This window comes from Pseudorasbora parva, chromosome 12 (genome assembly GCF_024679245.1).
Source record: "Pseudorasbora parva isolate DD20220531a chromosome 12, ASM2467924v1, whole genome shotgun sequence".
NCBI lineage: Eukaryota > Metazoa > Chordata > Actinopteri > Cypriniformes > Gobionidae > Pseudorasbora > Pseudorasbora parva.
The window spans coordinates 6,780,989-6,794,765 of NC_090183.1; the positions used below are offsets into that span (position 1 = coordinate 6,780,989).

At 36.0% G+C, this 13,777-nt stretch overlaps 1 protein-coding gene across 1 annotated transcript in view; it reads left to right on the forward strand.

The window, feature by feature from the left end:
- The window catches only part of sema5bb (sema domain, seven thrombospondin repeats (type 1 and type 1-like), transmembrane domain (TM) and short cytoplasmic domain, (semaphorin) 5Bb), a 77,603-nt gene that overhangs the window by 53,017 nt on the left and 10,809 nt on the right, over window positions 1–13,777 (forward strand). Inside the window, exons 7-13 of the mRNA XM_067458256.1 lie at window positions 104–416; window positions 1,079–1,364; window positions 4,420–4,555; window positions 4,670–4,877; window positions 5,120–5,327; window positions 9,019–9,136; window positions 12,456–12,640. Coding sequence (XP_067314357.1) covers window positions 104–416; window positions 1,079–1,364; window positions 4,420–4,555; window positions 4,670–4,877; window positions 5,120–5,327; window positions 9,019–9,136; window positions 12,456–12,640 — 1,454 coding nt within the window. The remainder of the gene's footprint in view (window positions 1–103; window positions 417–1,078; window positions 1,365–4,419; window positions 4,556–4,669; window positions 4,878–5,119; window positions 5,328–9,018; window positions 9,137–12,455; window positions 12,641–13,777) is intronic.

Consider the following 13,777-nt stretch of genomic DNA (forward strand, 5'->3'; position numbering starts at 1 on the left):
GGAGAGGTGAACCCTGGGATGAAAGCTCTGTGTTATAGGGTGTATGTGTTATATACTGTGTGTGTGAAATGAAATATTTCTTCACTTTCTCTTCTCCTCTCAGGATGAGTGTCAGAACTATGTTCGTGTCCTCCTGTTGAATGGCAGCCGTTTGTTTACCTGCGGGACTAATGCTTTCATGCCCATCTGTACGACTCGCCCTATTACTGACGTGGCGAACGTTCTGGAGTCCATCAGCGGGGTGGCGCGTTGTCCCTACGACCCTCGACACAACTCTACAGCTATGATAACTGAGAGTGGAGAAGTCTATGCGGCCACAGTGACTGATTTCTCCAGCCGTGACCCTATTATTTACCGCAGTCTGGGGAACATGCCGCCCCTGCGGACTGCCCAGTACAACTCCAAATGGCTCAGTGGTACAGTGGGACAAAAAAACACACATTTATCTTACAAAACCTTGCAAGAACAGGTCATATTGCATTGCAAAATCAAAATTCCTCTATAAGAAATGATTTTGTGCTTAAAGAAAACTAGGCCTACTTTAGGGCATTTTTTGCATTGTGACATTATTTTCATGACAATTAAGCTCATTTTGAAAAATATTTTTATTACTGCAAAAATAATCATTTTTAAAGGATATTTTCTTGATTGTATTTGTTGTACTACATAAAAAAACATATTACACATATTAGCTTATTGTAAAAAATAAAATAAAAAATTCAAACATCTATATACATTGTTTATAATTGCAGTATATTTTTACTGTGGTAAAAAAAAAAAAAACTGTATTACAGTGATGAGAATCGCCATTCAGAAAATAAAATGTAAAGAATGTTTAAATGTGGGGAAAAAAAATCACAAGTCAATGTTATTAATAGTATTAAATATTTATACATTTCTTTAAGAAAAATGTTAATTTTTTTCTCTTCAGATTTTGTGGTGAAATGTGACTTGGACCCTTCTATTGAAATATTGAAATATTATGTATTGAAAAAAGTGTTTTGAAAGTATTGTATTTTGTCATGTCAAACCATACCGCTGTCACTGCAAGTGAGATATCCACCGTTTCTTTCCACAGAACCTCACTTTGTCTCTGCATATGAGGTGGGCCGCTTCACATACCTCTTTCTTAGAGAGAATGCGGTAGAACAGGACTGTGGGAAGACTGTCTTCTCTCGTGTGGCCCGCGTGTGTCAGAATGACATTGGTGGTCGTTTCCTGCTGGAAGACACATGGACCACCTTCATGAAGGCTCGACTGAACTGTTCCCGCTCTGGAGATGTTCCCTTCTACTACCATGAGCTGCAGAGCACCTTCTACCTCCCTGAGCAAGATCTAATTTACGGTGTCTTCACCACCAATGTGTGAGTGGATTCTTCATCAGTTACTGAAATTGCAGTTCATAGAAACACAGTCACACAGCAGGAATACCTTTAGTCCAAGTTTATTGACAAAATATAATTACTTATTTTACATCATCAATCAAACACACACACACACGTAGAGTTTCCATGTTTTATGGGGACTTTCCATAGGCGTAATGGATTTCATACTGTACAAACCGTATTTTCTATCCCCCTACATTGCCCCTACCCCTAAACCTACCCATCACAGGAAACATTCTGCATTTTTACTTTCTCAAAAAAAACCTCCTTCTGTGTGATTTATAAGATGTTTTCCTCATGGGGACCTAAAAATGTCCCCACAAGGACAAGGATTTCGGATATTGCCATCTTTGTGGCGACATTTTGTCCCCATAACGTAGGGATTACCAGCCCACACACACACACACACACACACACATGTAAATATTTTACATATAAACAATTTTGTTTCTTAAGTAAATAAATGCATGTATGTGTATTTATATATACATAATAACTGTACACAGTACACACACATAATATGGGAACTTTTATTTTGGATGTGATTAATCGTGATTATTTGTTTGATAGCACTAATATATATTTCTGTTTTATACATATAACTACGGCTGCAAAACATGCATTGCAGTATTTCTGCGATTTATATATTACGATGTATAAAAATAAATTGCAACCCATAACTGACATGGATAGTCATTTTGCATGAATGTGTCCTAGCTCAAAAGCCCTATTTAGTTACTGTTGCTATGTCTGACAAGCCATGGTGCTCTCCCCCCACACATCATGTTCTCATGCTGGTAAAAATATTTTGCTGAGCTAAGGACACCAAGTTTCAACTTTCAAATCAAATTTTGTCATTTTTAAGGACATTTAAACAATAAATACCATTTTGTTGCTCTTAATAGGTCTTGACAGATCGTTATAGCGCCTGTCAAGGTGAACTGATCATGTCTTCCTTGTAGTTAATTTATACCATCAAATAACCATGAATGAACACCAGAAGAAATGTTGTTTTAACCGTTTTCAAGTTTAAGTCCACCAGCCTTAATCTACTAATTCTCCTGACTGCTTTGTCGGACAAAACGGCTGATTCAGTGTTGTTATTGGTCAGATTGCCTGTCAATCAAACTCGCAGGGAGAACTCCGTGTTCACAAGCTTTGTGCGTGGCTCATGTGTGTGCGCACAGAAAACATTGCACGAGTTACAATCCTCTTGCGCCTTATGCCTGACTCATGCCTGACTTGACTTAAAAACACATGCAAATGATAAACTTTCACTCTATGATGGTTAAACTTTAAAAATAATCCCAATAGTATCCAGCTGCAGCCCCGCAGCACACCAGTTTCAGAATATTAATAAATGTATAACACGTTGTAAAGTGTTTCCCATTTGACTATAGATATATATTAGTATTATCTCATTCACATTCATGTTGTTACAAATAATAATGACAGAAAATAGCCTATGAGATGTAATGTTAATGAAAACAAACACTGTAGTTTATTGTTACTTCATCGATACTACAACTTTTTTTATTGTTTTAAAAATATATTTGGCCTAATACATTCGTAACATGTTATAAAGTGTTTCCCATTTGACTCTATATTCAGTCGTATTTTTTTGATTAAAAATAATAGACAGATAATCTGACATTTCTATTTTTCAAATGTCAAATAAAAATAACCATTTAATACAAGGCCAAACGTGGTTCTCTGATAGAAAACAAATAGGACATGTATAAAATATTTCTAAAATAATAGGTTTAAAACTAATTTAAACGACACATAAAAAATAAAAACATGCAAAAAAATATGCATATCATGGCATTTCTGCAGAAATATTTGAAAAGATTGAAGTGTTTTCATCCCTGAAAACTAAATGAATGTTTTTTTTTATTTTTTATGAATAATTATTTAATATTAAGACAAATAATATATTTTGATAAATGCAAAAAAAGCTTTAATTATAAAACGGGAAATACTTGAAAAGATGGAAGTGTTTTCATCCCTGAAGACAAATGTTATGTTTTATTAATTAATAATTATTTAATATTAAGACAAATAATATCTTTTGACAAATGCAAAAAAAGCTTTAATTATAAAACGGGAAATACTTGAAAAGATGGAAGTGTTTTCATCCCTGAAGACAAATGTTATGTTTTATTAATTAATAATTATTTAATATTAAGACAAATAATATCTTTTGACAAATGCAAAAAAAGCTTTAATGATAAAACATGAAAGACAAAAACAGAGACAATATTCGGTCACCACGTGTATTATATCACACACAACTCAACTCATTCATGCTTCTGTTCACATCTCACTGGCTTAAATGAATGTTTCTCTTGTTGAAGGATATGAATTGAAAAGTAACTTGATAAGTATTGTTGTCAAATATTGTAGACATCGATCTGATTAAAATCCATAGGAAAACAACTTGTATGGGTAGCGCCCTTCACTTCTGGTTCTGTGGATGGGGTTCTGAAACTGGTGTGCTGCAGGGCTGCAGCTGGATATATCTCAATAATCCAGGAATCACGTGTTCTGAACGGGGGTGCAGCTGGCCCATATGGATTAAATCCCTATAGCTGACATGCATTTCCGGCAGTTTGTGACTATTGCAGATGCGCACTTTGTGTTATCGATGCCAAAACGAAATATCGTGCAGCCCTAATTTCAACGTAAGAAATGTTTCTTGAGAAGCAAATCAGTACACTTGATTTTTGATGATTCATGTGACATTGAAGACTAGAGTAATGATGCTGATAATTCAGCTTTGCGTCACTGGATGAAATGTTTTAAAATAAACTCAAATATAAAAAAACATTTATTTTAAATTGTAATACTATTTCACAATGTTACTGTTTTTACTGTATTTTTAAAGTCTTGTGAGCATTAGACTTTCAAAAACATACAAAATCATAATGGCCCCAAACTTTTGAATGTTACTGTTTTTCTATTTAAAAAATGTAATGTAGAATTTACACCATGCATCCCCATGCTTCACTTCCTCTCTCGTTTCTCTTCACAGGAACAGTATTGCTGCGTCAGCAGTGTGTGCGTTTAACCTCAGTGCCATCACACAGGCCTTTAATGGACCCTTTCGTTATCAGGAGAACCCTCGGACCAGCTGGCTTTCCACTCCCAATCCCATGCCAAATTTTCAGGTGAAGGAAATGAACTGCTGCAGCATTTTATTTTTCCCTCAAAGCCAACTTAGAATTTTATTCAAGGCTTTTGGCACCAAATACAGAACTCAAATATTTTTTTCTCTCTGCCAGTGTGGGACAGTGAATGATTCTGGTCCAGGCGGTAATCTCACCGAGCGCAGTCTTCAAGACGCCCAGCGGCTCTTCCTCATGAGCGAAGTAGTTCAGCCCATATCCACAGATCCTCTGGTCATGCAAGACAACATCCGTTATTCTAGACTGGCTGTGGACATTGTTCAGGGGAGGGACACGCTTTACCACGTCATGTATATCGGCACAGGTAAGGGAGGCAGAGAAATCTGACATGCATGTTTTCAAATTCAGCATATACCAGGATGAATTCCTTGCTGGTCCAGCACTCCTGATTCTCAAGCTGGGAACCAGCACCCAGCATCCCATGCTAGTCCCAGCATGCAAAACGTACCATATGCTGGTGACCAGCAATGCTGGGATTTTTCAGCAGGGATGTTTAGAAGTATTTGCGCTCCTAATTGTAGCTGTTTTCTTTCATTGACCAATCAGAGCACGGCACCATCATTAAGGCCTTGTCCACAAATAATAAGAGTCTGCGTGGATGTTACTTGGAGGAGATGAACATTCTCCCAGGTAACATGCAGGAGCCAATTCTAAACCTACAAATCCTGCAAAGCGATAGGTCGCTTTTCGTGGGACTTCCTAGCAGAGTGCTGAAGATCCCTCTGGAGAGATGCTCCATCTACAAAACTGAACAGTGAGTTGCACACATGCACACACTCACTAGGACTACAACTCCAATTCCAGGAAAGTTCGGACACATCATTAAATTATAAATCTAGCCACATGTGCTCGGGAGTATTTTGGAAAACCGTTGTCGCTTGGGTTAGTTGACCCAAAAAAGACATTTATGTCATTAATGACCCTAATGTTGTTCCGTAAGACCTTCGTTCATCTTCGGAACACAGTTTAAGATATTTTATATTTAGTCCGACAGCGTATATAACTGTATGCACACTATACTATCCATGACCAGAAAGGGAATAAAAACATCATCACAGTAGTCCATATGTGACATCAGTTAGTTCATTAGACTCTCTTGAAGCATCCAAAATACATTTTGGTCCAAAAAATAACAAAAACTACGACTTTATTCAGCATTGTCTTCTCTTCCGCGTTTGTTTTCAATCCTCAAATAAAGATTCAAGCTGTCATGAATCAGCGTATTGATTCATGATTCGGATCGCCAATGTCACATGATTTCAGCAGTTTGGCAGTTTGACATGCGATCCAAATCATGAATCAATACGCTGAATCATAACCGTTTGAATCTTTATTTGAGGTTTTGAGGTTATATTGAGATTGGATACGCCCTTGGACTAAATATAAAATATCTTTAATTGTGTTCCGAGTCATTAATGACATAAATTTTATTTTTTGGGTGATCTTACCCTTTAACAGACTGTTGCATAAATAAATGCAACTCCAATCACTGTGACACCAGGAGAAAGCTATACATTCAATCAGTTTTTTAGAAACTCTCATAGAGTGAATGTGCTTGACTTCCTGCCTGCACTCCAGATTGGTCTCCTTTTGAAAATGTATGGCACATTATGAAAAAGAGAATCAGACAGTTGATGACCATGGGCTGTTGAGCAGCTGTATTGTATCTGGCAAAATTGGAAAAAATTTTACATGCAAAACTGCAACAATTTCTGAATAATAGCCAACTAGTTGGAAATCAGTGTTTACTTTGTTTTAATGCTTTTAGAGTCGCTTCATTGGTAGGATTTAAAAAAATATTTTTCATATATATATATATATATATATATATATATATACATATTTTGTCCAAGTACAAAATACCAAGATGAATGGTCTATTGGTGAAACATGGTATACCGCCATTCAAACAAAAAATACAGAGATTTTTTTGCCATATCGCAGAGCCCTCCTTTTGCTCACCAAAACCGTATTTATCCGACTCGGTAGAAAATGCCGGCAAGTGATTTATTTGGTTCTGAATGCAACAAGATTTTCAACTCCATCATCATGTGGAATAATTGCATTAACTTCTGTGTGATTTCTTTGTGATTGACTGAAACTCTTTGATGACAGACTCGGGAGGTCAGAGTGTCCTAACCTTGAACATGATTTAACTGTTACATTTACATAGTATCACTACAGAACCCCTTAAGCCACTAAATTGCCAGAGCCCATTTTGACCAATTTGATCTATAGGGAGAAAATTATGTTAAATTACAGCAAAGGCTGATTACAGAAAATATCCTTCTAATGCCCTTGGAGTCAGACAGGAAGTGTAGCTCGAGGAGATGAAGTGAATGACAGTACTTATGAGCAGTCAGAAATATTATTATCTCATAAATTTTCCTCCACTGGCCGAGAAGCAGACGAGTGATGAACTAGGTAATTTAAAAAAAAAAATCACTGCTTCATGTTCTCTGTCACTGCTATGAATAGAACAACTATAAATTGTCGAACATCATTAAAAATATATAATGCATGCATCACACCTTACAGGAAATTACTGCATTTTCATTACAGATCTAATTAGATATTGATCCATAAAGTAGTGGCCTCCCTCTAGACTCAACATGGATAAGTTGGGCTTCTGAGCTAGATTTGTAAGGCCTTTGTGAGATTTTGTATGTTGAACTGTCATAAAATCAAGCAACAAAAAAAATGTTCCTGATCTGCTAAACACCTTTAAGCTCCGATATAGCATGTCACTGTATTTTAAAACACATTTTACATCAAAGAAGTTTAAAAAGGGTTTGTTTTTCACTTTCATCCAGCGTGTCATGTGATCTGCCAGTTAAGCGGCATGCGTGTGTCATGACTCAAGGGTGGCGGTAATCACTTTAGAGGTCGAATAGTGTCATTATGTGAGTTCTAGACTCTGTCACTAAATTCCTGCCGAAGATGTTGTTGCACAACACTCAGAGGTACACAAGACAGACACATTTGATATTAGACACTGTTACTGGACGTGATGAAATGTGTTTGTGAAGCCGCTCAGTGTTGATGCGATGGAAAGCAGTCATTTTAATAACAGGTTCTTCCCCACGCACACGTACACACAGGTGGCAAAAGGTCAGATTTTATGTTGCAAATAACTAATTATTTTATACCAATTTTCATCTATAGACTCTAATTGAGCTGCAAGTGTTTAGTCATGTCATTATAATTTTATACTTAATGTATGTAAATGTATTCTCTGTATGGCTTTTAAGCATCCCTAGCACATGATTTGCAGTTTTCTCATGTTTCCGTTATGTAGTACACAGATGTTCAGTTTGTTTGTAGGACGCTGAGATAAATTGTGTTTGATTTTTGGGAAAAATATGACTCTACCGTTCAAAGAGTTTGTGCTCTGTAAGAAGTTGTAATGTTTTTGAAAGTCACCAAGGCTGCATTCATTAGATTTAAAATACAGTAAAAACAGTAATATTGTGAGATATTATTAGAATTGAAAATAGCTGTTTTCTATTTTAGTATATTGTAAAATGTAATTCATTCCTGTGATCAAAGTTGAATTTTCAGTATCATTCCGCCAGTCTTCGGTGTCACATGATCCTTCAGAAATCATTCTAACATGTTGATATCTTTTTATTATCAATTTTGAAAACAAAATTCAAAAGAAGAACTATTTATTTGGAAAATAAATCTTTTGTAACATTATAAATGACTTTTGATCAATTTAATGCATCCTTGCTGTTTAAAAGTGTTCATTTTTGTCTAAAATAATCATAATTTTGCAAGGTAGTGTATGCATGTGCTGCTATTTTACTAGTAACAGCTTTGTTAATACTTCATGTCCTTCTTAAGAATGACACATCTTTAAAATAATGAAACATGCTTCTGAATTAATAACACTGTCACACTCGATTGAACCTAAAGGACACAAGGAGAAAAGGATAAGTCTGTTAGCTCTAATAAATCACCGGGGGAGCTTTCAGATATACTTTATCTCCCAGAGCAGGATTTGATGCTTGTTGCTCTGTAGTTACTTTAACAGTCAGATCATATCATGTTTTGATCAAATGCTTAGATTATTTTTACACTTCAGCTCAATCTCTGACTTGGATCTCGACAATATAAGTGATGTTTACATTATAGACAAAATTTGCTAACCATTAACTATAGATTCAGTGTTCATCCAGTATTCGAGAGAGCGCAGAGTTAGCTTTAATAATTCATTCATATAATATAATTGATTAGATTTTTGGAATATCATACACTGAGGTTTATATTTCTCATATAAAGCTGTGCCATATCCTGCAGAATAAAACTGCGCCCCACTCTCTCTTTCTCTCTTTTTTCTCTCTTGTTAAATTCTCTCAGCACACTCTTCATGGCTTTATGGTGGTATTTATTAAGATGTTGTCATTGATTTGTGAGTGTTTGTATCTGTGTGTTTTTCCGCAGGGATTGTCTGGGCGCCAGGGATCCGTACTGCGGTTGGGACCGGAAAGAGAAGCGCTGTACGACAATTGAGGACAGTTCCAACATGAGTCAGTGGAGCCAAGACATCACAAAGTGCCCTGTAAGACACACTTATAGCTAATATCTCATCACGCAGAAAATAAACCTTTAAAAAAATCTTCTCCACCTCACCCTTGACTAACAAATAATTCCATTAAAAAAAGATGGAAAATGGAAAAATAAAGCACCTGTAATAGTTTAACTTTGTAATACTATTGAAACATTGAAATATATTAGATTAAGAGAGAGTAATAGATCAGAACAATTAAAAAAAAAAAAAAAAAAAAAGTGTAAATATTTCTGCAGTGAGCTCTTTTGACAGCACCTCACAAGCTCAGCTTCTTGTACATCTTCTCGCCGAAACACGATCACAATATGCCATCCGCTGAGGAGGTGCTTTTCTATGGCGAGGAACTTCTCTGTCAGGCTTGTTCAGACGGTGTGAAGAAAACTTTCTGAAGAAAAAAGATTCAGTGGAATTGGAATTCAATTGGAGTAACTTAGAATCATATCCTATCTGTCTAGGAACCATGGGAATTTTACTTAGGAAATATAACTTTTTCAAATCTTAAAGGAACTATATGTAAGAAATGTTTATCAATTTATCATAAAATGGCCCTGATATGTCACTAGACATTAAAGGGATACTTCACCGCTTTTTCATATTAAACTATGTTATTCCCTTAACTAAAACGAGTTTATACATACCTCTCTCGTCTCAGTGCGTGCAGTTAATCTCTCTGACGCGCGGTGACATTCTGATAGCATTTAGCTTAGCCCACTAAGCCCAGTCCATTCAATATGGTACCAAACAGAGATCAAGTCAGAAGCGACCAAACACCTCCACGTTTTCCCTGTTTAAATACAGTTACATGAATGGTTGAACAACCTGTTCTTTTCTAAAATAAAACGTGGCGCTTTTCTAAGCGGATTAAAAAGGAGAAGTACAATGTATGGCGGAATAGCATTTCTGAGAGTACTTCGTCTCGGCGCAGTAAAAAGTCCCGGCTGAAACATCCTCCCTCACATCTCCCCCTCCCTCTCTCATTTCTGTCAGTAGGGGGGAGATGTGAGGGAGGATGTTTCAGGCGTGACTTTTTACTGCGCCGAAACGAAGTACTCTCAGAAGTGCTATTCCGCCATACATTGACATTTTGTGTTTTGGCCTGAAGCTCCACCCTCCACCTATCGACCAAGCTGCAGCTACAAATGTTCCTGCTGATCCTGCAGCCTATCTGGAGTCGGGAGGAGAGTGAGAGGGGATACACCTCTACAGTAATTTGAAAGGGATTGCAGTACCAGTTTTGGCCACAATCTTACATACACTTCCTTTAAGTCAAGAATTAAGATAGGAAGTGTCTTCCCGTTTCTATTCTATTCTATTCTATTCTATTCTATTCTATTCTATTCTATTCTATTCTATTCTATTCTATTCTATTCTATTCTATTCTATTCTATTCTATTCTATTCTATTCGTACTAATATGATCTATTCTATTCTGTCCTGTTTTAATCTGTATCCTGTTAATGGAATTAAGATAGGAAGTTTCTGCCTGATACTTGTATTATTTTGTCAACTCTCTTTTCTGTTCTATTCTATATTTTGTTCTATTTTATATAAATCAATGTTTTTCTGTTCTATACTATTATTTTCTGTATTGTGTTATATTATATTATATTTAATTATGTTCTATTCTGCTCGATTCTTTTCTGTGCTGTTGTATTATGTTCTATTCTGGTCTGTTTTATGATGTTATACTCTGTTCTGTATTCTGTTCTATTTTATACCCTTTTATTCGTTTTTATTTTATTCTATTCCATTTAGTTATATTGTATTGTTTTCCACTCTGTTTCAGTTCTATTTTGTTTTCATATGATCTATTCTATTCTGTCCTGTTCTGTTGTGTATTTTGTTCTATTATATATACTTTTATTCTTTAGTGTTCTATTCCATTCTGTTTCTGTTGTATACTGTTCTGTATTCTGTTATATTCTATACTCTTATTTTCTGTTTTGTTCTGTCCATTCTGTATAATATTCTACTCTATTCTATTATGTTTAGGTTCTATTCTATTCTAATATGATCTATTATATTCTATTCTGCCCTGTTCTGTTCTGTATCATGTTCTAGTGGATACTCGTATTCTTTTCTATTCTATTCCATTCTCTTCTATTCCATACATACTGTTTTTCCTGTTCAAGAAGTTCAATTAGTTTCTAATTTGTTCTATGCTATTCTGTTCACTTATTATTTTCTGTTTTGTTCTATTCCATTTTGCTCTGATCTATTCTATGTTTTGAATAGACCAATTAGTTGGTCATTCTGTATTTCCATTTCTCTATTCTATTCTATTCTATTCTATTCTATTCTATTCTATTCTATTCTATTCTATTCTATTCTATTCTATTCTATTCTATTCTATTCTATTCTATTCTATTCTATTCTATTCTATTCTATTCTACAAAGATTATATTTCTACCTCAGAGCTTCTAAAGTCCAGATTCCTAACAACGTTCTTTGAGTACACCGACAATCTCTTTTGAATTTTGCACTAGTCATGAAGAATCAAATTTGTGATGATGAAGAGCCTGAAGGTTAACCCAGCTGATCCAGAAGCTCCATCTGACAGTGTCAATTACACGCTGGTGTTCTGCACGACGGCTGGCCAATGTCACTCCTGTTCCCTCTTGACACTTCATTAGGTCCATAATTAGACATCACAAATTTCCTATTATCTTTGATGGTTGGCATCCTCAGTGGAGCAATAATAAACAAACCTGATTTTCTACAACACTGTGGAAGCTTTGGCTTTGTCCCAAGTTATATACTTATACTATGCACTAAAAGTATTCTCTATCATGCCAATTACCAGTTTCCATAGTAACAACTTGACATTTTTAATTAGTGACAAATAACTTTGACAGTTAGTGAGTGTTTCCCCAAACTTTTGCAGAATGTCTGTTGGAGTTCCTAGAGTTGCTTTTGTTGTCTCGCCAGTCTTGATCAGTAATGTTACTGTAAAAATAACTTGGAGCTAAAGGATATTCAAAAATAAAAGGGTTACAAATCTTAGATGTGTTGTATATCAACACTAACTTGCCCAGTATGTGTGACTAAATATTTTTTGATTCACACCATTTAACTAAACTAAATAATTACGGAAGCTTCTCATCGGGAATAACTTTTTGCTCAAAATAAAATTGCTTATACTTGTACTTGTTATTTTACACAACATTTCAGAAAATGTGTAATACAAACCAGTTGTCATTATGTACTGTGATCAATCAACCAGGGAAGGTATGGAGATATCTGTTAGATTAATATGTACCGTGTTCTCCTGTAGTATCTTGTCTTAAGAGTGTTTGTGTGTTATTTTGCAGGAGCGGAACCTCACCCAAGATGGAGGTTTTGGCCACTGGTCACCATGGCAGGCTTGTAACCATGATGACGGAGGAGAAGGCACCAGCACATGTCAGTGTCGCACTCGGTCCTGTGATAACCCTCGACCCCAGTGTGGAGGGATGAAGTGTGTCGGGGCCAACATAGAGGTGGCCAACTGCTCCAGGTACACTTACTGTACTTACCCATATCTTTTCTTTACAATGACCACAATAGTGACCATGCTTATTAAAGCCAAAAAATACCCTAATAAAAGCAAATAAGAAATTGTGGTGGGAGAGATTAGTGTAATAAATGGGAAACACTGGTTCATCATTATAATTAAAACAGATATACATTTGACGTTTTGACAAACAGACATTTGATAGAGTGCAATAAAGCAGGATAATGAATCAATTTAAAATGTTATTACTCATCTTTATGTGCGTCCTTAAGTTTTTCGCTCGTCTTTGACGCAGACAGCATTTTATCTTTGGTTTGCAAAGATTTCATTCAAAAGTGTAACCTTTACTTGTCGATTCATGTGAAATATCAACCCACCCCTCCTTTACATAATCATCAGATGATCTCTTCTCAGTGAACCGTAAGCCACAAGCGACGTGATACAATTGATTCGATTTTCGTTGGTGATGGAATGTGGCTTTTGGTCACGCTACACCGCAACTGGCTGGGGAAAAAATAGTTTGCTACTGGAAAAGCTCCACTGTTTTAAAAACAGCTAAGCTACTTTCAAGCAATTTGTACGTGGCAACTGCTCCCCAACAGAGTCAAATAGATATGGTGATGTATCTATGTGATTTTTTTGTGTGAAAAGTTTGATAGCATCCCCTTATTCACTGTCACTGCACAGAAAATAAAGTCTTAGGGGTTGGAAAGCATATAGAATCAGTAAAAGATGGCAGATTTTTTTGGGGATGAACTAGCCTTTTAAAATCTGGGACATCTCATATTAAAGTGGCAGGTGTAAACAGTGTGGCTAGAATGATATATGAGACCCAGAGCGATCAGCCTGAAGTCTTCAATCACAGCAAATCAAAGTGTCAAAGCACATAAAAGTGTGACGCTTTTATTCTCTCTGATTCAGCTCTTCCGTGAGAGAAAGGAACCACCCAACGCTAACAGCTGCAGAAAATGAGGCCTCGAGTCCATCAATCCTGAACACTGATACAGACGTGTAACGTGCAGCTTTATTCATTAACTGCAAGATGCTGACGCAGCAGTTCTGCCGCAGCAGCTCCTTCTTTGCATGTCCTATTATCCTGCAGTCACTGAATGAATGTTCCAATTATTTCTTCACCTAGAG